The sequence below is a fragment of the Callospermophilus lateralis genome, chromosome 11, assembly GCF_048772815.1.
Source record: "Callospermophilus lateralis isolate mCalLat2 chromosome 11, mCalLat2.hap1, whole genome shotgun sequence".
NCBI classification, from domain to species: domain Eukaryota; kingdom Metazoa; phylum Chordata; class Mammalia; order Rodentia; family Sciuridae; genus Callospermophilus; species Callospermophilus lateralis.
In genome coordinates, this window is record NC_135315.1 from 44,650,918 (window position 1) to 44,675,145 (window position 24,228).

At 35.9% G+C, this 24,228-nt stretch overlaps 1 protein-coding gene across 2 annotated transcripts in view; it reads right to left on the minus strand.

Moving 5' to 3' along the window:
• Positions 1-3,591: 3,591 nt before the first annotated feature.
• The window catches only part of Ywhae (tyrosine 3-monooxygenase/tryptophan 5-monooxygenase activation protein epsilon), a 38,994-nt gene continuing 18,357 nt past the window's right edge, over positions 3,592-24,228 (minus strand). Inside the window, exons 2-7 of one of the 2 annotated variants that reach the window (XM_076869936.1) lie at positions 17,869-18,068; positions 14,839-14,945; positions 13,842-14,048; positions 9,710-9,846; positions 6,603-6,649; positions 3,592-4,628 (exon numbers count right to left, since the gene is read on the minus strand). In XM_076869936.1, the coding sequence (XP_076726051.1) occupies positions 6,642-6,649; positions 9,710-9,846; positions 13,842-14,048; positions 14,839-14,945; positions 17,869-18,068 (659 nt within the window). In that variant the 3' untranslated portion in view covers positions 3,592-4,628; positions 6,603-6,641. The remainder of the gene's footprint in view (positions 4,629-6,602; positions 6,650-9,709; positions 9,847-13,841; positions 14,049-14,838; positions 14,946-17,868; positions 18,069-24,228) is intronic. The other variant, XM_076869935.1, reaches the window with a different exon arrangement.

Sequence of the window (24,228 nt, forward strand, 5' to 3'; positions counted from 1 at the left end):
TCAATTTCTAGTACCAGAACAACAACAACAAAAAATTTCCCACAATAAGCTAGAGTAAAAATTGGCTAAAAACAATCTTAATAAAAAATTTTCCTTTTTTTTTTTTTTTTTTTTTTTTAGGAGCCACCTTGAGTCCTAAATAGGGCTGGGGTTGTAGCTCGCTGGTACAGCGCTTCCTTAGCATGTGTGAAGCAGCGAGTTCCATCCTCAGCACCACATAAAAATAAAGGTATTGTGTCCATTTGCAACTTAAAACAAATTTTTAAAAGAGTCCTAAATAAATTTGTTTTATTTCCCCAATTCTGATGTATAGGCCACTTAATACACACATTACAATGTTTCAGAAATGTTAAAATATTTTAATGATCACTCTAGATTTAAATGTTTCAACAAAACACTGAGTTTTGATAAAAGACTAGATTAAAATGTTTCAACAAAAGACAATTTTGATCAAATGGCTCAATGGTTGAACACAGGCTCTTTAGTCATTAGTCATACAAAAACTGAATTCTCATTTCCATTTCTTTGGGCAAGTTTTTTCTCCTATTCAGCTTTCCTATTTGCAAACCAGAGGCAACATCTTTTTTTTTTTTTGGTGGGGGGGTTGCCCTATCTGAGGACTGAACCCAGTGCCTCACACATGCTAGGTAAGCACTCTACCATTTAGCCACAACTGCAGCCCCTCATCTGATTATTTCTGTGCTATGTGCTAGATTCCTACCTGGTACACAGCTGACATTCAATGTCCAAAGTATTAGTTGTATCAGTTATGAGCCTAGTAAAATTCAACGAAATTTTAGAAAAGATCGGATTTGATTTCCTGATTCAGGTTAGAAGTGGGGATCACTTTTCTAAAGGTGCTTGCATAGGATCCCTTTAACAACTTAACAGTTATTAGTTTTCAAAACAAAAGGGGTCTTCTTCATCCCAATTCTTCAGTATGCTTGTCTACTATCCTATAATCAGAAACGGCTAACTTAAGAACTTATAACTTTAAGGATCTTATAACAAGGTTGGCATGTCTGTGGAAGTCAAGTTAAATTTCCCCATTCAACTCAGCAGTTGCCTGTAATCCCAGCAGTTTGGGAGGCTGAGTCAGGAGGATCTCAAGTTCAAGGTGAGCCTCAGCAATTTAGGGAGGCTCTAAGCAACTGAGACCCTGTCTCAAAAACAAGAGAGGAGGGCTGGGCCTGTAAGTCAGTGGTAGAGCACTTGCCTACCACAGACGTGGCACTGGGTTAATCTTCAGCAACACACACACACAACTAACTAACTAACTAAATAAATAAATAAATAAATGCTAAATTCTTAAAAAAAAAAAAAAAAAATACAAACAATCCCAGAGGCTCAGGAGGCTAAGGTAGGAGGATCTCCAGTTCAAAGTCAGCCTAGGCAACTTAGCAAGGCACTACACAACTCAGTGAAACTGTCTCTAATAAAATATAAAAAGCAGTTGGGGATGTGGCTCAGTGGTTCAGCACCCCTGGGTTCAATCACAGTACCAAAAAATAAACAAAACCCCTCAAAGTTCTTCCTCATCTTCCTATAAGCAACAAAATATAACTCTAGAAATCTGCTTTCCAAGCCACACATTTCACAACACAAGCAAGGGTATCACTCATTTATCAGTACACCTAATATTTCAGAAAATTTTGGGGTTAAAACTTCATTTTAAGACAAAATACCACAGGACCTGTAATTAACACAAATTAGTTGCATTCAAGTTATGACTGTAAAAAGTTTTTACTAAATGATCCTGAAGATGACTTAATCAAGCACTGAAACTTCAAGGGAAACTCCCAAACTTTCCAGCCCACAATTCTAGGTCATGGAAGGGACTAGGCACTTTCTGCAGTCTTCCCTGGTTGCCTACCTTACAATTTTGATAGGGATCTAAACACCTGCTGGGTATGTATGGTAGATCACACCTGTGGTCCCTGCTACTCAAAAGGCTTGAGTTTTGAGTTCTAAACCACCCTGGATAACACAGCGAGACCCTACACAAAAATAAATAAAGCAAAAAAACCTGTACCTACTTCCTCTTCCATGCATTATTACCTTTATTGGTTTCTTTCTCCTTAACTAAAACTGCCACCTCTTAAAAATGCTATAGGATTCCTCAGTTTTCTGACTACATAAAGGCTACACAGCCAACTAAATTAATCCTTTCACAAAGCAAACTCACTTGACAAGCCAGCCTGACAAGATACGAGTACATAAAAGACTCTTCTGTTAAAAACAAAAATTAAAATCACTAATTCTGTTTACTTGGTCCCTTTATATCCATGAATCAGGCATTAGTTTCAGTGTGGAGACAGTCTACAAAACCTGCATGCTGTGAATGGTTTAAGAACTTGCAACAGAATTTTATGAATTCCTATTTTGGGGGCTGGGGATGTGGCTCAAGCGGTAGCGAGCTCGCCTGGCATGCCTGCGGCCTGGGTTCGATCCTCAGAACCACATACAAACAAAGATGTTGTGTCTGCCAAAAACTAAAAAATAAATATTAAAAAAAAAATTCTCTCACCTCTCAAAAAAAAAAAAAAAAAAAATCCTATTTTGGCCTTCAATGCAACGATATCTGGCCATCTTGTGTTGGAAATAGAACAAATCAAATTGAAAACCTCCCAGGCTGCTCTAAATGGATAGTAGAGAACGATTTGTATACAAATGTCTCCAATCATTTGATGAGAAAAGCAATTCATAAAATTATATTTTCTAACTGCTGGCAGATGATTAAGATAAAAACTACTAGAATGTTACCCATCCAATTCTTTGCTACTAAGAATTGAGGCCTGGAGTATACTTATGTCAACGTGTCATTTTAGGAAAAAAAGTCAAATGTGGTTAAGAAAACATGTACCAAATAAAAAATGATTTCTAGGACACAGGAAAGCTAGAAATGCATCTTACAGATGCAAATACTTAAGCAGAAACTATTCCAAGGGTATTTACTGCAGTACCTTTCATAATAGCAAGGTTGGAAATAACTTGTCCAAAAGTAAACTTTAAAACTACAGTTCAGGTGTACATCAATATTAAAATGAAGAGATCTAACTGCCCAATGTGAAATGACCAATATAATGTGATCACTGATGCATAAACTACTCTGTAAGAAACTACTTACGAGTCTTTCTGGTAAGGGATAACAGAGAAAATGAATTTTTTCTTCACCTGCCACTGACCTTTTCAGGGAGGAGTATATAGTATATGTCAGCCCAACGAGAATTATTTTGGCACATTCAACCTTGTTTGGTTGTACACAACCCAACCTTCCATCATAGAAAATGATTGATAATTACACCTTGTGTTAAATACTCATGTTGTACTTTAATGATCAACATACTGGGTTGCTAACTGATTTGGAAGACAGGACATGTAATCAATTGACTTAAAAGATTATTTAGTGTTCTTCACAACCAGATTACAGGCAGTATTTCTTTTTCCAAAATATACATCTTTGGGTGACAGATAAATAATTTATGGAAGAAAAAAGGAGAAATCTTTTCACATTCAGGCAAATGTAATACTGTCAATGTGTTTGAACTACAGATTTTATTTTAGAAGTATAAAGGATGGAGGCGCAGTATATTTGGCATTTTTAATTTAGGTTTGTTTTATTTAAGTTTAATGTTAATTCCATGCTGTGTTTCAGTAAGAACAATACAGATTCTGTATCTGTGGCTCCAGTCAGATATCCAGTAGTACAAATTAGCTTCAAGTTACACATACTGAACAAAAGAGGTTGAGCGAGCGAAGGAGGGTAGGGAAGGCAGGGGAAAAGGGAAGGAGAAGAAACAAAGAATTGAACACGCATGCAGGCTTCTCCATACCACCTTCAATGCTAACCTGCTTCAGAGGGAGAGTAAAAAGTAGGCAAGAATGAGCAGCCACGGATTGTTGAACTGTTACCAGCACCACGCTTTTCAGCAACATTTCAGCACAATTTGAAACACTTTTTACAGCAAAACCATAACAAATCTCCCCCAAAACAACCTTTTAACCACCTCAAGCTAACACCCAATTAAGTTTAAACATTGGTATAAAATTCAAACAATTAGAAAAAGGAAAAAAAAATGATACCACATATGCCTCTAAAGTGTGATCAATCTCTCTCTCAGATGCATCACCTAGAAGTCTAATGGCTTTCAAATATAATTTCCATTTCTAATGGTGATCTTGCCACTTCTGGCACGGAGACAATACAGTAATGCTGAAAAAGCCTCTATGCAGTCCTGTTAGTGTCTTAAAGAACCTAAAAGCTGGGACCAGTAAATCCACAGAAATTCACTCTTGCCTTTAAGAACTTTTGGAAACAGTTTTTTAAAAAAAAGAAAAAAAAAAAAAAAAAAAAAAAAAAAAAACCAACCAAAAACAAAAAACAAAAAAAATCAAAACAAAACAAAAAATACGGGGAGGAAAAAAAAAAAAAAAAACCAGGGCAGGAACCTAAATTCTGAGACCAAATGTAAAAGTCAGATTTGGTGGTTCTCAGTGACAATGGGGAACTTCCAAGGGGTGGGACAGGGAGGAGTGGGGTGGTCAGAGATGGTTTCTCTTGTTGGCTTTTATGTCTCACTGATTTTCATCTTCCACATCCTGCAGCGCTTCTTTATTCTGCTCTTCACCTGTAAAGAAGAAAGACAATATTTCATGAAGCTATAATATTTCATAAAGTTGTTGTTCCAGGTCAAAAGACACATATTTGATACCATCGGTATTGAACACAGACAGGCAAAGGACTTCTATCATCCTTGATACTTGAGTGATGTCTAAATTAAGAAGGACTGCTAATCACGGTCCTGAAATGGTCAATAGTCATAAAAAAGAAATTGATGCACAAATCAATGATTTTTTTATGTTTAAAAGAAGCTCTTAAAAGTACACAGCCAGAGTAACCATAGTCTTAAAATAATTTTCAAGCTTTTAAGTATATCTTGGGTCAAAATACTCTTTCTCAATAACCTCACCCCTTTTAAACCAAGAGTATTTTGCTTTATTATTATTATTATTTTTTTTGGTGCAAAATCTAATTTACCCAGAAACTCAATTATCAGAAATGTCTCAAAAACTGAACTGAGTAATAAAATGCTCCAAAGGAGTTCTATGGTGTTTGGTGAGGGATATTCTGTTGTTGTAAATGAACATTTAACAATTTTTCTCTTGGCCAGATACATCAATCTATCATCAGATTCCCCACATCAGAGTGAAACAGCATGCTCAAAGTAAACCAGACCATTGAGGTTATTAAAGAAGGGCATTTGGACCAGTTTTCTCATGCTATTCTCTTCTTTTTGAACATGACAATTAGCCTGAGGAGTTCAACTGCACCATGACATGCAACACAAAGCCAGTCTTATTCACTAGAGGAACATCTTCCTATTAATAAGCATTAAACAAATCAGGCATAGTAAAGAAACATGCAGAGGCTTTTGCTTAATAATAATAATAAAAGGAACAGGTAAAATTACATTCTTTTGTACTTTAAACAAATCACTTATAACTTCTACAGAGTTACTAGTTTCAATCAAATTAAATTTTTAAAAAAATCAATTAACCAGAGGTCAGAAGGCAGAGCTCAGAGGCAGAACATGTGCTTTTAACACATTCAAGGCCAAGTTTGAACCCCAGTATCACATAAAAATAAATTTAAACACACACACACACAATCTAAACACCTGAGGGTGGGGTCAGGTTGGGAGTAATTAGGATTGAACCCAGAACGCTGCACAAGCTAGGCAAGTATTTTATTAAATTACATCCTTTAGTCCTTTTTATTTTATTTATTTTGGGACAGGATCTCACTAAATTGCCTCAGCTGGCTTTGAACTTTGTGATCCATACCTCAGCTTCCCAAGAAGCTGGGATGTGTGCCACCACAGAGTTAATATTTTTTAAAATCAATCAATAATCATAAAATGTTCAGATCACAACCGACTCATTCATAATGCTGGTTATTTAATTAGAATGGACAAATACTGGATGTCTATAAGTATGAAGTATTTATAAAGACCTCTGTGATAAACAATAAGTGCTATTATAGTATTATGAGTTAAGTAATGGTAATTTTCAAATCTCCTGTGATAAAAACATCTGGCTTGATAATGTGGCTCTCAAGTTACCTCAAGAACATGAAAACTTTTTGACTTGTAATACAGAAAAAAATATGCAAAGAAAAAAAAAGAACTCAAAATACACCCAGCTGTTCCCCTAAAGATTCATTCTACAAATTGTTCCTGTGTTCAAAATTCAGGAAACATCATGGGAGCATTCACATTCACTCTCATTTCTAACAGAAATATATTGCCAATATAAGTTAACCCTAGGACACACTCTAATTACTCATAAGTAATCATTAGATTTGCCAAAAGTTCCAAATAACTTTGGCATAAAAGTCCTACACATATATAAATCACATCATCGTGTAAGTCACACCCAACCAGACACAGGCAGGGGTAGCAGGCCGATGACGTCTTAAAAAGTTTAGCACCTTGAAATGTAGAACAGGCAGTTTGTAAGCAACAAGATGATAAATATGCAGGCATGATTAGTGAAGAACCCAAACTGAAAGCAAAATTCACTGTGCCATGATAATGACTTACAAAGTAGAGTTTTTAGGAAAGGAAGAGTTGGATTTTCCTTTAGGAATCTATATTGCAAGGAGAGAGGGAGGGAGACAATCATATGAAAGCAACATTACAAGAAAAATAAACCAAGAGAGCAGGACAAAGGAAAACATCAATGATACAAGGGGAGTCAGATTTTGATCTTTCACTTTGTATATACTGCCCTCCAAGAAATAATCTGTCCAATCCTTCCTTTTACTTCTAAGAAAATAATATCCTTTTATAAAGTACACAGAAAAGTGAAAGGTATTTCTGTGCCTATTCCTTCTAGATTTTGGAGGAACCAATAGCACACACATATTCTTTTGTATGAAACAGTCCTCTTAGAGAAAAGGACTGAAATCATCCCAAGAGGAAAGGGCAGTGATCCCTTTAAAGAACTATGTTCCAAAACACTGGGACAGACATTAACATACACTGTAGTAACAAGACATAAAAGCATGTAAGTAAACTGCATACATTTCTTTCTTTAGAAACACTCAATTCAAATCCTTCATGATACTACTTTGCACAGCCAGAAATAAAGGAGAAAACCACCTAAATAATACTTATAAACTAAATGCAAGTAACATACTGGAAAATCACAAATTTCATGATAGTAATTCTATATTTAGCATGGAATCTATTACAAATCACCTAAGAGAACATACAGTACTATACTTATTTTTTTAAGCAAAAGTGTTAAAAAAAATTTCCTAATGCCCTTAATAATTTAAACTTACTACAATATTAACAATCTTTTCATTGTTAATACTATCATGCTCCTTAACTATAAGCATTTTTAAACAAAAAAATTTAATAACTAATGAAAATACTGTTTTTGCTAAATTTGATCAACTGTTCAAATTATATACTAAATAAGGAACTGAAACAACTGAATTTCTCCAGATTAAAAATAACATCCACTCTCTGATTTCTGATCATCATATGAGCTCCTTCCCCTCTGTCATACTCTTCTGCCACGATGTTCAGCCTCACCTTGAGCCCAGTCTGCTTTCTATGGATTGAGATGTCTGAAACCATATGCCCCCAAATAAAACTCTCCCTCCTCTATAGTTGTTCTGGTTTCGTCTCAGAGGAAAAAAAGCTAATAACTAAAACAGAAGTTGGTACCAGCAGTAGGGATTACTGTTGACAAACCTGACCATGTGAGTTCACAACTTCTGGAACTTTTTGGAATTGGTTGGAGAAATTTTGAAATGTATAGCAGTGCAAGTTGGCCAATTCCAGTGGAAACTCAGAAGACCAGAATGCCAACAGGACCATGGACAGTGAAAACAGGGCTCAAGGGGGTTTAGAGGAAGGGGAGAACACTAAAACTAACTCTCAGGATTAAAGAAAAACCTATGCTAAAATGTCACAAGAAATCTTTGTACAAAGAATCTTTCCTATCATGAAAATAGTTTAAAGAAGATATTCCAATTTTAAGATGGTCCACTTCATAAAACCATACTCAATAACAATTTATGTCTGTATAAAAATGGAATGATGACATATAGTCTACTTTGACTAATCAACTCTTAATTATCTGTGAGAATGAGCTATAGGTGTATTAGAGAATATAAATTTAATTTATATTTAATTGGAAAATCTAGCAACTTAGATACTGTAAGGTCTGGCATCAAGTTTCTTTAAAAAGGCATTTCAACCCAGGTCACCTCTGTTACTTTCAGCCTTAAAAACATGTCCGAGGTTGGAGGAGTAGAGTTTACTTAAAGGAAAGCAGCAATTGTTCCTGCTTACCAAACTCTCCACATGCTTTCCTTTTCATTTTGCTTTCCCTTTTATTCCCTCAAAGAGGCACAGAAATACTAATTCAACGAGCTGCGGGCGACTGGCCATTCTTTCTAACAGTTATTGTCAAAAACCACAGAATTTTAAAGCTAGAAAGAACCTGAAGTCATTGTACTTTAGATATGGGAAACTAGTTTTGTGTTCCAAAGAACTAATAGTGGTTTTCTGAAGTTTTGTTTGGAAAACCACCCTTGGCTTCCTCTGAATTTGTTCTAGTCAGTTACATTTCAAATCTTATTAATTCAGACCTAGTCAAATACATGAATACTTCATAAACACATGAGCTTTAGAATTTAGAAGCTAAACCACCTCATTCTCATGTTAGTACCATAACCTAAGTCAGAAATTTAATTCAATCCTTGCAGAGTAAACAAACTGACAACATATATATACCCCAATACATAAGTATATATCAGACATCACAGCATGTGAGTTTGGCCAACAGAAGATATAGCCATCCTCAAGCAATGCAATATATACTCAATTTGGATACTGCAGCTAAAACTGTCAAAACACTTTCTGTTCTAACCCTTTACCACCATCACCAGCAACCATACAACTATCTCATAATGGTCATATCACACTGTCTTCTCTCCAGCCCACCTTCAATAGGGGGATAGGGTTGTAACAGAGTGGTAGAGCATTAGTTTAATTGCCAGCAAAATAAACATTACAAATTTGGATCTCCACATTTAAAGTAAAGATTTGTACACATTCCCTCAATCGCAATTAAATTTTATAAAACACTCTTAGTAACTGTGTGGAACTGAAAACCTTTCCAAGTATAACTCCATCAGACCCCTTAAATAAATACCCAAGGACAAAACATTTCATTTCTCTACAGACTTCAGGATGAAAATAAGTCCCTTTTTAGATGAAAGATTTCCAAACAAAGGTACATCAAAAATAGCTACCAATACCATCTAGTTTGAAATACAATTAACTTCTACCTCCCCAAACTGAATCTGAGAAGATGAAATTGTTTGCTCACCCATCCCTCTTTTCCTCAGCCTCCAAAGAACTGTGAAAGAGGTAAACTAAGTTTAACAAAACATTTTTAATTAGAGGCAAAACTTTAAAAATCTTTAAATATTAACATAAGATCCCCCTATTCTAAATATGTCTTTTATCTCTATGGTACCATTTCCTATGAAGGCAGTAATTGATATTTGGTAGCAGACAGGCTCTGAATTTATGTTGTATTTTAATGTTAAAAAAAAAAGAAATTTTAAAAATGAGTAAAATGATCCAGCAACTCAGATACAATTAACTACAGAAAGTTTACTTACCATCACCCTGCATGTCTGAAGTCCATAGTGTCAGGTTATCACGTAACAACTGCATGATAAGTGTAGAGTCCTTATAGCTTTCTTCACTCAGTGTATCCAGTTCTGCAATTGCATCATCAAAAGCTGCTTTTGCCAACCTAAAATTAAATAAATGTATTACAAAAATTAACAGTGCAAAAATAATCTTACCCTTCCAGTTGAATAATGATAACAATGATTTTTTAAAAAGAATTATTTGGGGGGCTAGGGTTGTGGCCCAGCAGTAGAGCTCTCGCCTAGCATGCGCGAGGTGATGGGTTTGATCCTCAGCACTACCTAAATAAAGAGGTGGAGTTCTGACACATACTATAACACAAATGGATGTTGAAAACATTATTTTAAAAAAGAAGAATTAATTTGGAATAAATATATTTTGAGCACTACTTTTCACTATGCTTTCTGCAAGCATCTTACCACTGGCTACAATATACAGACCTAATTCTATATAGGCTAACAACATGTACAAATTCCAAGGGAAACCACCATCAAAATATATGCAAAATAAAAAAAGCATTTTTGCAAGTTCTAGTTAATGGTTGAATTACTTAAGTTTTATAGCAACAGAAAGTCTCAAGACAATACCCAGGAACTTTGTAGTAAAGCTGTACATTAGCATAAAAGGAACTTTAGGCTTAATGTTTTCCTAGTAAATCACACACACACATCACTTCTAAAAGTTAAATTTAACTGCTCTCTCCATTCCTTATTCTTTAAATCACTTCCACTGGAAAGAGGGGAAAAAAAGGATTTTTACTGCTATAATATTTATTATGAAAACTTTTATAAAACAAAAACTTTCATAAAATAAATAAATAGGAAGCAGAGGGTAACGCAGCAGATCACAAAGTTCAAGGCCAGCCTCAGCAACTTAGGGGAACTGTTCTCAAAAAATAAAAAGGACTGAGGAGTGTAGCTCAGTGGTAGAGTACCATTGGATTCAATCACCAATATCACACAAAAAAGTGAGGAAGCCAGGCAAGATGACACATGCCTATAATTCCAGTGACTGGAGCAGTAAGATCACAAGTTTTAGACCAGCCTCAGTAATTTATTGAGGCCTTAAGCAACTTAATGAGACCCTGTCTCATTGGGACTGAGTCCTTAGGACTGAGGAGTAAGCTCAGTGGTACCATGCCCCTGGGTTCAAGAACAAAAAAGTGGGAGAGGCTGTGGTAGAATAACTACCATATATGAGGTTGTGTGTGTTCTCTCCAGAACCACTACCAATAATAAAATTTCCTATAACATAATCAAAAAGACTTTACAATTTGTAATATAACAAAACTATTCTTGGGCTGGGGATGTGGCTCAAGCGGTAGCGCACTCGCCTGGCATGCGTGTGGCCCGGGTTCGATCCTCAGCACCACATATAAAACAAAGATGTTGTGTCCGCCGATAACTAAAAAAATAAATATTAAAATTCTCTCTCTCTCTCCCTCTTAGAAAAAATTCTCTCTCAAAAAAAAAATAATAAAAAAATAAAACCGTTAAAAAAACTATTCTTAAAATGCATGCAAAGAAGCTAACAAAAATAAGCTATAAACAACAGAACTGAGCCCAGAAGAAAACTGTCATATACGTAACTGTCAGTTAACTTCATAAATTAGGGTGCCAAAATCATTCAACAACAAAAAGCAACTTCAACAAAATGTTATTAAGAAAACTAGATATTCACATGCATGATAATGAACTCTTGCATTATTACAAAAAATTTTAAATTAACTAAAAACAAAACAACAACAACAAAAAAACAGAATCAAAGTGCTGGGGATGTACAAGAGTACTTGCCTGGCACACATTAAGGCCCTGAGTTGGACCACCAGCAGTAGCACAAGTATGTATACACAAACACACACACATACATACACACACACACACACACACACACACACACCCCCCAAGACCTAGAAACTTACAATCTAAAACTATGAAATGCTGGAAGAGAAAAAACCAAAACAGGATAAAAACATTCATGGCACTGGATCTGAACATGTTTTTTTTTTTTTGGTGGGCAAGGGTGCGGAGAATACTGGGAATTAAACACCAGGGCACTTAACCACTGAACCACAGCCCCAGAACTTTTCATTTTGAGAAAGGGTCTTGCTAAGGTACTGAGGATTGGCTTAGAACTTTGCATTCCTCCTGGCTCAGCCTCAATAGTCACTGGGATTACAGACATGCGCCACCATACTTGGTGGGTTTTTTCTTTTTTTTTTTTTAGTGCGGGGGATTGAACCCAGGGCCTTGTACATGGAAGGCAAGCACTTTACCAACTGAGCTGTATCACCAGCCCTGGATTTTATTTTCTTACATGACAAAGCATGGGAAATTTTTCAAAAATTGATAAATTTGATTTCATCAGATTAAAAACATTTACACATCAAAAAGTAGTATCAAGCTGGGCACAGTGGTACAAAAGTATAATTCTACCTACATAAGAGACTAAAGCAGACATTTTTTTTTTTTTTTAGTTGTAGATGGATACAATATCTTTATTTTATTTATTTTTATGTTGTGCTTAGGATCAAACCCAGTGCCTCACATATGCAAGGCAAGTGTTCTACCGCTCAACTACAACCCAGCCCAAAGCAGAGGGATTCTTAAGTTGAAGCCAGCATGGACACCTTAGGGAGACCCTGTCTCAACAAATAAAAAATTTTAAAAAGCCAGGGTATAGTTCAACGATAGATAGAGCACCTTAGGTCCAAAATTCATAGATCAAAACAATAAAAGTAAAATAAAAAAACAGCAGGTATTAGTAAAAACATGGAGAAAATAGAACTCTCAAATTTTGCTGATGGGAATGTAAAATAATTCACTTTCTGTAGAAGAGGTCAGACTCCTCAAAAAGTTGAAGCAGAATTACCATGCCCATCAATTCTACTTCTAGGGAGGATTAAAAACAGGGATTCAAACAGATTCTTGGTATGCTGATGATGATAGCATTATTTAAAAAGACAAAAAACAAAACACAACTAGTCATCAAAAGATAAACTAAATGTGTTATAAATGGAACATTCAGCCACAAAAAGGACTTCAGGGGTACCCTTCAAATCCCTGAAGTCCTTTGTGGTAAAGCACCTGCCCAGCATGCCCAAAGCCCTGGCTTCAAAGAAAACATAGAGGACTTTAGTAGAGACACATGCTATAATGTGAATAAATCTTGAAAATATGCTTATAAAATAAGCCATACAGAAAAGAACAAATATTATGATTTCATGTATACGAGGTACCTAGAACAGGCAAATTCAGAATCAGAAAATAAAACAGATAGGTGTGTAGTATACATCTGTAATCCCTGATACTCAGGAGGCTGAAACAGGATAACCAAGTTCAAAGCAAGCCTGGGCAATTGGAACTGGGTTAGAGGAGAAACTGGAGCAGAGTGCTGATGAAAAGTCTTGAAACAGAAAGTCAGTTACACAACACTGTGGCTATACTTAATGTCACTGAATTGTACACTTAAAATTTTTTACAAATTATAAAAACTCATGTGAGTTTTATAAAAATATAATTTGTAAAATAGATAGATTTTGAAATCTGTATCTATAATAATCAAAACCACTAAAATTTGTATCTACAATATCAAAAACTAGGAACAACCTAAAGTAAAAACAAGAGAATAGCTTACATTAATGACACTTCATTAAGACAAAAAATACTAGTAATATATTCACTAAGAGAATAATTCCTTCCCAGAGGTGCTGGGAATCAAACTCCAGGCCTTATGTCTGCTAGACAAGTGCCCTACATCTCCAATCCCAGAAAATAACTAATTAAAAGCATGCCCATAAAGACTAAAAGGTGACATACAAAAATTAATTTTATTATGGTAATTCCTCATTCCTTTCCAACACAGAATGTTAAAATCTTTTGAATCTACAATTCATATCTACATAACTGAAACAATCAACACAATGATTATTAACTGCTATGTGTCTGTCTGTTACCCCAACACTTTCAGCAAGAACCAAAAGAATTCATGTGACTTGAGACTACAAAGATGGTTCCAATGAACAAAAGAAGTAACTATCTCTTCCTCCAGAACCTTTTCACTTCACATTGAGAGCTTCTGTTCTCCTCCATGACTTACCTGCAGGCACGGTCAGGGGAATTAAGAATTTCATAGTAGAATACGGAAAAATTGAGAGCAAGACCTAAACGAATGGGGTGCGTTGGTGGAAGTTCTGTCATTGCAATATCACTAGCAGCTTTATAAGCCACTAGGCTATTCTCTGCAGCCTCCTTCCTGTCATTTCCTGTGGCAAACTCAGCCAGATACCTGTGGTAGTCCCCTTTCCTACAACAAAACAAAACCAAAATTAGGAATGCATTTGAAATAGAAAAACTTTAAAGTTTTTATGATATATAAAATAAAATATATAGCCCCCAAAAAAGCATTTAAAAACCCAGGAATGAGGAACTAGAGATTTGTCTCCTTGATCATGAAATAAATGCTTCCTTTTCCCCCCATGTGGTACTTGGTTTGCACTAAGACCTTGAGCATGTGCTCTACGATTGACAGCCCCAGCCCTCAAAAAAATGTTTCTATATAATGGTTAAAACTGCACCGTGGGCTGGGCGTGGTGGACCCTACATATAATCCCAGCTACTCAGGAGGCTGAAGCAGAAGGATAGCAGGTTTGGAGCCAGTCTAAGCAATTTAGTAAGACTCCGTCTTAAAATAAAGGGCTGGGGATATAGCTCAGTGCTAGAGCACTTGACTTGCATGTGAGACACCCCCACACACATTTGATTCCAGTACTACAGGGGTGGGGGGGGTGTGGATGAATGGATAGTGAAGTGTAAGCTGTAGATGGGAGAAGAAACCCAAAGCAAAAGAAGGTAAATAAAGCAAAAGCCAATAAATTTTTTATAATAGACTGATCATCTTCAAATCAATTCTCTAATAGCAGTGAAATCTGCAAATGAATATCAAGCTATTTAAGTTTTAAGAATCACTCCTCCCATACAATCTTCTAACATTAAATAACTTATTAAAATAAAAGCTGAAAACCTATGTAGAAAAAATGTCATGATTCTAAGGCCAACTTTTAATCTTACATTTTCCCTTCTAGTATGGAACCTACATTTTATAATAGAAAACCTTGGACTCGCCAGTGTTAGCTGCTGGAATGAGGTGTTTGTCCAGTACATCCAGAATGTCACAACAGATTAACTTTAGCTCCGTCTCAACCTGGAAGGGTGGGGGGAAAAAAATCAGATTAAGTCTAGAAATTCTATAAAGTATTACACATTTGACCACCTACCTCTGGCTTTAAGAAAGAAAAATCTAGGCCGGGCATAGTGGCATATGCCTGTAATCCCAGCGCCTCAGGAGACTGAGGCAGGAGGATCATAAGTTCAAAGCCAGCCTCAGCAAAAGCAAGATGCTAAGCAACTCAGTTGAGACCCTGTCTCTACATAAAATACAAAAAAATAGGGCTGGGGATGTGGCTCAGTGGTTGAGTGTCCCTGAGTTCAATCCCCAGTACCAAAAAAAAAAAAAAAAAAAAAAAAAAAAGAAGGAAGGAAGGAAGGAAGGAAAGTCTAGTATAAAATAGAACACACACCCCTCTCTTAAAACTCCTCCTTTCTTGACCCAAAATTATAGAAAGACTGTCTCCAGATTATTAACTGTAACTTTTCCTCTCTGAATGCTATTCCTTAAGGGTGTACTTAAACACGCCACACCTCTCAGTTCAGCAACAGAATTGCCAGTAATAATGTAACATGGGTTGCTTTTAAATGCTGGGCTTTTACATGAACTACCAACTATTACCTCCATTTAGAGAGGGAAAAGAGAAGTTAAGATTCCTTACTTATCCTAAAGTCCAACAACAAAAACTCAAGTGGGCTGCAATTTGCCTCGTCCATCAAAACCTGGATTTAATTCCCCCAATATATGAACCCAGACAGGGTACAAAGAAAAAAAAAATCAAGTTAGTTTATCTTCAATACTCATATTCCTAACTATATTCCAAGAACCAATCACTTTAGTGGAAGTGATTCACAAACAGTTATGGCACCAAAAATCTGCAGGCCAAAGTAAATACTGCCACTCATTTCTTATCAATTTATAATGCCAAAAATACACAGCACCCCCCAAATATACATGATCATCTTGTCATCAATTTCCTATTAATTCTCAGTAATACTGTTAAATCTTTCTAGTTTGATCTCCTTTGCATTAATAAAAAATTCTCCCTCTTTCTCTTCTCCTAGTCTTGTCCTTAACCCTAAGTAAAACTAGCTGTCTTCTGAATAAAGTACCTGCCTGATAATTTTCAAGTAGAGAATGCCCTAGGAGTATGAAGATTTCTAAGTTCTCTTACATCCTCCTATTGGATATGACTGCTTTTATTACTCCAAAGCAAATCTCCAGGTCCTTTCCCACATTCATGAAATATATATAGCCTACTTCTCCAATAACTGATACTGCACCAAGGTATTATCTTCCATGTTCCATTCAGCACAGCTTTTTTTTTTTTTTCCTGCTTGTGGTAATGGGGATTGAATCCAGGGATGCTCTACCACTGAGCTACAGTCTCAGCCCTTTTTGAGATACTATCTAAGTGACTGAGGTTGGCCTAGAACTTGCATTCCTCCTACTTCAACCTCTAGGAATAACTGGAATTAAAGGCATGCACCACCAAGCAAAGCATAAACAATTCATTGATCTCTATGACCTTAACCTCAACTGTGTTGCTGTATCCTAAATTCTCATATTCCAACTCTTAGCCTAAAACTTCTTCTTTTGCTTTTTTAACTCATTATTCCTATTTAGAGAATGGGCAAACCTCCAGTCTATTGATTTCATATTCTCCCAAGTTTTCAGTTATTGTGCTCAATTCATACTACCCTTCACTCATTAGACAAAATCCCACAACTAGCTCATAGCATATTTCTTCATCATCTTTTCTCATTTCCTCAGCCCTCTGGTTCAAACTTGTCTACTGTCAACCCATATTATTTGTTTCACCATATTTGAGGGTGGGGGTAATGCCAATCCTAACTCACTACATTCTATGTTACCTCAATATGTTATTTAACACTTAGAACCTGTTTTTGCCATCTATACATTGAGATAATATCTACCTTTTCAGGGTTATTTATTTATTTTGGTGACACTGAACCTAGGAACCTAGAGCGTACTAGGCAAATTTCTACCACTGATAGATTCCAAGCCCCATCTTTATGTGCATGTATAAACGAACATGATCTAAAATAACCTCATGAAACAATTCTTAATCCAAAACCCTCTGATAATTTCTACTGTTTAAAAAACAATAACTAGGGGCTGAGGTTGTGACTCAGTGGTAGAGCACTCGCCTCGCAGACGCTAGGTCCTGAGTTCAATTCTCAGCACCTTATAAAAATAAAGGTATTGTGTCCAATTACCACTAAAAAAATAAATATTTTAAAAAAATGACTAGAATAAGACTCCATATGGAGAGTGACAGTATGTTTCAAATTGTGTGGCACACAAGAGACATACAAAATTGCCCCTAAATGTTGTCAATGATGTTTTAATACTTATTATAATAAAAGCAACAATTAAATTTGTTCTCTAGTTGTACTCTGATCAAAACTATACACAGCCAGACACAGGGCACATGCTTGTAGTCCTGAAATACTCTGTAGCTGTAATTTCTAATTCAGGTGAATAAAAAGATGAATATTCAATGTGTGCTACAGGATGACCTAAAATATTCAATGTCTAAGGCCAAATTACTTACAGCCATAAGCCTGAGACTTAAGCCACTTTAAAAAAAAAAAAAAAAAAAAAAAAACAAGCCTCCTTTCTCTTGGAGAATTTTTTTTTTTTTTTTAAAAACTATAAACACAAACATAAAAGGCAAAAGTCAGGACACATTTAATCCAACACTTACCAGAGGGCCTGGGTCCTCCTGATCATGGACTGGAACCTCTAAAACTATGAGCCAAAATAACCTTTTTATAATTTAATTACCTAAAATATTTTGTTACAGTAGAAGAAGCTGACTAATTCAAGTAAGACTTTCAATAGAAGAACGTAACAAAATTCTACAAATTAACTCAATGTCAACTTCTACATAAGAAATAACAATCATTTTCCTTGAAAAATGCAACCATCTCACCATTTGCCGATATTCCCGAATCATTTTTAGTTTGTCTTCTCCTCCCTTGTTTTCTTCTTTCTGTTCAATGCTGCTGATTATTCTCCAAGAAGCTCTTCTAGCTCCAATCACATTTTTATATGCAACAGATAGGAGGTTTCTTTCTTCAACTGTCAGCTCCACATCCATTCCTGCTACTTTCTTCATTGATTCCACCATTTCTAAATGGGAGAAACAAAATCAGTCCATACAAACTTAAAAATCTTTGTTAACATCCCTTTCACAGTGTCCACTCCCTTCCCCAAGTTAACAGAAAGCAAGAGCTAAAATATTAACAAAAATAGGGGCTATGTGTATAGATCAACAGAAGAGCACATGGACCCTGGTCGATTGATCCCAGGATCAATCAACAGCACCTCTTTGATGTTAACAAAAAAGAAATTTTAACAAAAATAACCTCATAATCATAAAAACCAATGGGACAGCAGAATCAGGAAAAAGCCACCTATAATCTTATCTACTGAGATTGACTGAAGTCAATCTCAGTCAAGCTCAAAGTAAGCCTTGGCAACTTAGCAAGACCCTGTCTCCATAAATAAATAAATAAATACATACATACATGCATAAATAATAAAGATGATGATGATTAAATAATAATATACTGGGGATGTAGCTTAGTGGCAGAGCACACCTGGGTTCAATTCCTAGTGCTGTGGAAATAATAAAAAATTAGAAGAGGGCTGGGGATGTGGCTCAAGCGGTAGCGCGCTCGCCTGGCATGAGCAGGGCACTGGGTTTGATCCTCATCACCACATAAACATAAAGATGTTGGGTCCACCAAAAACTAAAAAAAAAAAAAAAAAGAATATTAAAAAATTCTCTCTCTAAAAGAAAATTAGAAGAGCCAACAAGAGAATATAGAGCATAAGTTATATGGAATTGGGAAAACTTCATGCAATGTCTAGTATGATTTATATTATGATTTGGAGGCATCTCAGATTAAATAAGAATACACATCTATCCATTCTCCATAAAAGTAATCAGGCTGGCAGTTTGAGAAAAAGATTAAAAATTTACAGGCTCTAGCCAAGCACAGTGGCACACATCTGAAATCCCAACAACTGAAGGATGAAGCAGAAGGATCACCAAAGTTCGAGGTCCCAAGCAAATTAGCAAGACTCTGTCTCAAAAATAAACGGGGTAGGGTTGTGGCTCAGAGGTAGAACACTTGCCTAGCATGCGTGAGGCACTGGGTTTGATCCTCTGCACCATATAAGATAAAGGCATTGTGTCCACCTTTAAATAAAAAAATAAATATTAAAAAAATGTATACAATAAAGAGATCTGGGGATGTAGCTTGTAGGTAAAGTGCCTCTGAGCTCAATTCCCAGTACCCCATTAAAAAAAAAAAAAAAAAGTTTACATGTTCTAAAACATGTTGCCTTACAAGTAACTACAAATTGAACTGTACTTCAAAAAAACCTACCAAAATCTCAAGAGGAAGGGGGGATTCATTCAAACAACAAAAGTATACTGAACACATGAGTCACAAGTACAAACCTGTGATTGGGGTGGGGGTAGGGGATTTAAGTCAGGAGTATTTTACCACTGAACTATAATCCAATTCTTTTTTTTCTTCCTTTTCTTTTAAGACAGGGTCTCACTGAGTCACTTAGAGCCTCACTAAATTGCTGAGGCTGGCCTCAAATTTGCAATCCTCCTTCCTCAGCCTCCTGAGTCACTGGGATTACAGTCATGTGTCATGGTACCCTGCAAACTTTTGATGTTTTTAACCCTCCTTTTAGGAAAGCATAATCTACCTAAGAATTCATTCACTGGTAAATCACTAATGGTTACTATATGTTACCACTAGGTGGCAAGCAAAGAAAAGGGCCTAAATAATCTTTGGAATATCCCAATACATAAAAAATACGAGAAAACAAAGAACCAAAAACAGCTCAATAATACCAAACAAATGTATTAACAACAAAAATGATGCTTTTAGGAAAGACTTAATGCCATCATTATCAAGTGGCTCTCCATGTTTACAGATTCAGAATTTTTGGTGATGAGACATAAAAATCTGTTTTTTTTTAACAAGTATATATTAATTCCTTAAGCATAAGCATACCTTACCAAATAGGTAAAATGATAGCACCTTCACTGTTTAACAGTATGGTAAAAATAAGGAAGTCTTCCAAATGTATAACCCCAAGAAAATGCCTCAAAAACCATCCCTTCAGCTGGGCACTGTGGTGTATAAATTATTCTCCCAGTTGCTGGGAAGACTGAGAAAGGAGGATTTTTTAGTTCAAAGCAGACTCTAAAACTTAGCAACTCAGTGAGACTGTCTCTAAATAAAATTTTAAAAGGGCTGGGGATGTGGCTCAGTAGTTAAGTGATCCTGGTTGAATCCCTGGTACCCCCACCCCGCAAAAAAAAATCATCCCTTCAGAATACCAGAAACTAAAGCTCTTTAGAATACAGTTCAGCAGTTTGGTTTTTTGTTTTTTGTTTTTTTTAGTAACCATTATGTGACCAAGCAATCACAGTTCTAGGTATTATCCACAAGAAATGAAAACATTATCCTAATAAAGACTTTTACATTATGTCAATAGCAACCTGATTCTCCTAACAGCAAAAATGTGAAAAGAACTCAATGTGCATCAAGAAGTGAAATGAATAAACTGTGATACACACCTATATTACAGATTATTTAAAACTGAAAGATAATTAAGGTAAATATCAAAAACACTTTTTTTTTGCTTTTAATATTTATTTTTTTAGTTTTCGGCAGACACAACATCTTTGTTGGTATGTGGTGCTGAGGATTGAACCCGGGCCGCACGCATGCCACGCATGCCAGGCGAGCGCGCTACCGCTTGAGCCACATCCCCAGCCCTCAAAAACACTTTTAAGTGAAAAAAGACATTGTATGATTCCATTTGTATCAAATTACTTAGTTAATTTATATTTGGTACTGGTAATTTAATCCAGAAGTGCTTCACCACTGAGCTACAACCCCAGCCCTTTTAATTTTTTGAGACAGGGCCTCACTAAGATGCTGAAGTTAGAACTTGCAATCCTGCCTCAGTCACCCAAATTGTTGGGATTACAGGTGTGTGCCCAGCACAAAGACTAAATTTGGAGGCAATGGAGTTCAGTTCAGTTCCATTCTAGCTTATTTTCAAAAACCAACAAATTAAACATACCTGAGAAAACCAGTAATTCAATTTTCCAAACTGATACAAAGTATTAATAAAATAAAGTAACCCAGATATACCAGAAAGTATCATTATTTATTCTTTTTTATTGCAAGGTTATGCATTATGTATGAAAAAAACTAAACACAACTATCTAATGTTATAAAGTTTTACAGTGATTTCTGGATACTATTCCAAATGATTAATCTAAATCTACTTTTCATTTTGCTGTGCATTATAAAATTTCAACATTTTTTTTGGGGGGTGGTGTTAAGGACAGAACTCAGGGCCTTGTACAAACTAAGCAAATCATAAAGCACTAAGCTACAGCCCTATACCCAATAATGAACATTTAGTATTTTATAATACAAGGGAAAATATATTTAAAACAATGATAAATCTACTATTCTAGATTCAACTATATAATTACCTTCATTAGTGACAAAACAATGCAAAGAGTACTATGTGGTAAAACTATAGAAGCAGTAGTTATCCCTTCATTAAATAACAGCTTTACTGAGATAAAACTTACATACTATAACCATTTACACATTTAGAGCGCACAATTCAATGGTTTTTAGTACAACCATTCAATGGTTAATTGTACAACCATTACCTCACTTCTAAAAGAAAAACTCCAGAACAATTAGAAGTCCTCATTTACCCCCAAATCCAACTACTAGGGGTGAGGAGAAAAATCAGTCTATTTAGTTTCTATAAATCTAGAACTGTGCATGTGGTACTTGGTGACTGGGTTCTCTCACATTGCATATTTTCAAGGTTCATCCACACTGTATTAATAATTTACTTACCTATGTAAATATACCACATTTTATTTATCCATTCACCAGATAATGGGACATATTTCCACTTTGCTATTATGGACAATGCTGCAATGAACACTTATGTAAAACTTTTTGTGTGGATATGACTTCAGTTGTCTTGAGTACATAACTAGGAGTATAATTAACTCTTTGTGGAAGAATACACCAAATTGTTTTCTACAGGGTCTGTGCAATGTAGGAGGATTCTAAACTCCACATCGTCATCTACACTTGTACCCCACCCCCTTTTTAAAGTGATCATATTGTGTTTGAAATGGTATCTTACTGGTGTTTTGGGGGGAGGGGATTTGAACCAGGGCCTCAACCATGCTAGGTTAAGACCTCTACTACTGAGCTGCACCCCAATTGTTGTTTTGATTTGCACTTCCTTGATGGCAATAATGTGTTAAGCATTTTCACGTGCTTATTAGCCATTTGTGAACCTTCTTTTGGACAATGATAATTTAGACACTTTGCCTATTAGTTAATCTGTGTTACTGTTGCAGTGGCACACACCCAGTGAGAAGCTGAGGCAGCCTCAGCAAATTTATTCATTTGTTTTTTGGTTTTGGTACTGGAGACTAAGAGGAGCACTTTACCACTGAGTTACATCCCCAACCCTTGTTCTATTTTTTATAAACAGTCTCAATAAATCGCCAAGACTTCACCTTGAACTTGGCATTCTCCTGCCTCAGCTTCTTGAGGCGGGATCACAGGCATGTACCATCATACCCACCAACAAGTGTTTAGATCCTAACAAACTTTTCTTAGCCCTCCCATGTTTGGGAATTTAACCATTACTTTAGGTAGTATACTAACAGCATTAGCATGAATAAGCTGCTTCTTAATACCCCCTAAATTTCTACCACCAGTACTGGGGCCCTCTCAAGATTAAAGTGTCATTCTTATCCTTTTTAACACCAGCAAAAGAAATAATATGAACCACAATATACCCCAAAATCTTATAGGAAAGCTCTGATTTATCCCAAACTCTAGAACCATGGCATTAAAACCTGCATTAGAGAAGGGCACAGTGACTAAGGAGGCTGAGGCAGAAGGATCACAAGTTTGAGGACAGCATCAGCAACTTTTAGCAACTTGTGAGAGACCTCAGTGGTAAAGCTGACATAGGGTGAATAAGAAAGAGAGAGAGAAAGAGAGAAAGAAAACCTGAGTCGGCAGTAGCACACACCTGTAATCTCAGTTGTGAGGGAGGCTAAGACAGAGAATCACAAACTGGAGGCCAGCCTCAGCAACTTATTATTATTATTTTATAAAAAAGGGCTGAAGATATAGCTCAGTGGTAAAACATCCCTGGGTTCAATCCCCAACACCATAAGACAAACAAACAACAAAAAACCTTCATTAGTACAAAATTAACACCACCTATTATATTCACATAAAATTATTCAGCACAACCAGCACATCATGAAATCTTTGCTGCAAATATTTTGTCAATGTGACAAACATTTCTGGTGTCGAGGAAAATAATGTTTTAAGTATCTGCAGCAGGTTTGATCATAACTTGTAGACCAGAGCACTCCAACTCAAGCAAGTTTGGTATATCAAGTCTGGGAACAATGAAAATACCTGCTGCATAAATTCTGAATCATCTCAAGTTAAAGAGCATATTAAATCAAACACAATAAGTCTGTTTTTTCATGGCTAACTTTCCTTTCTCCCTCTGTGACAACAATTTAGTTAGATATCTACAACATGGAGCCAGTTTATGTTACTGACAGAAGAGTCAAATGTTTCTCCACCTAGACCTTCATGAACTTCGATCCTTGATTTTGCACATTCATTCAATAACTCATTCACAAATAAAACACACCATGCTTCCTAGGTATCGCACCAAATGCTCTGATTGTATTAATGCATTCAACAGACTTTTGGAACAAGTAACAGTACTCTCTCTCCTTTTGGGAAACTAAAAAATATGGTTTTTAAACTTGTTCAAGATCACATCAGTGGAATAAAACTAGACAATCTAACCCAATTAGTGTCTTCATTTAATCACATTTGGATTTGAATTCATGTGTATGGGTATTCCATTATTTGTTCCAATAAGAACAGATGTGAGTGGCTAGGAGTAAAGCTCAGTGGTAAAGCATGTGTTTAGCATGCGTAGGACCCCGAGTTCAATTCCCAATACCAAAAATAAGAAAAATGAAACATTAACTAACTGGTTAGTTAATCTACCAGAGGTACAAACATTTAATATAGTAAAATGTGTTTTGGGGACTGAGAATATAGCTAAGTGGTAAAGCATGCAAGACACTGGGATCAATTCCCAGTACTGCGGGGGAAAAAAAAGTTTATTTCTGTTTATAACACATTTTTTCTACCTAGAA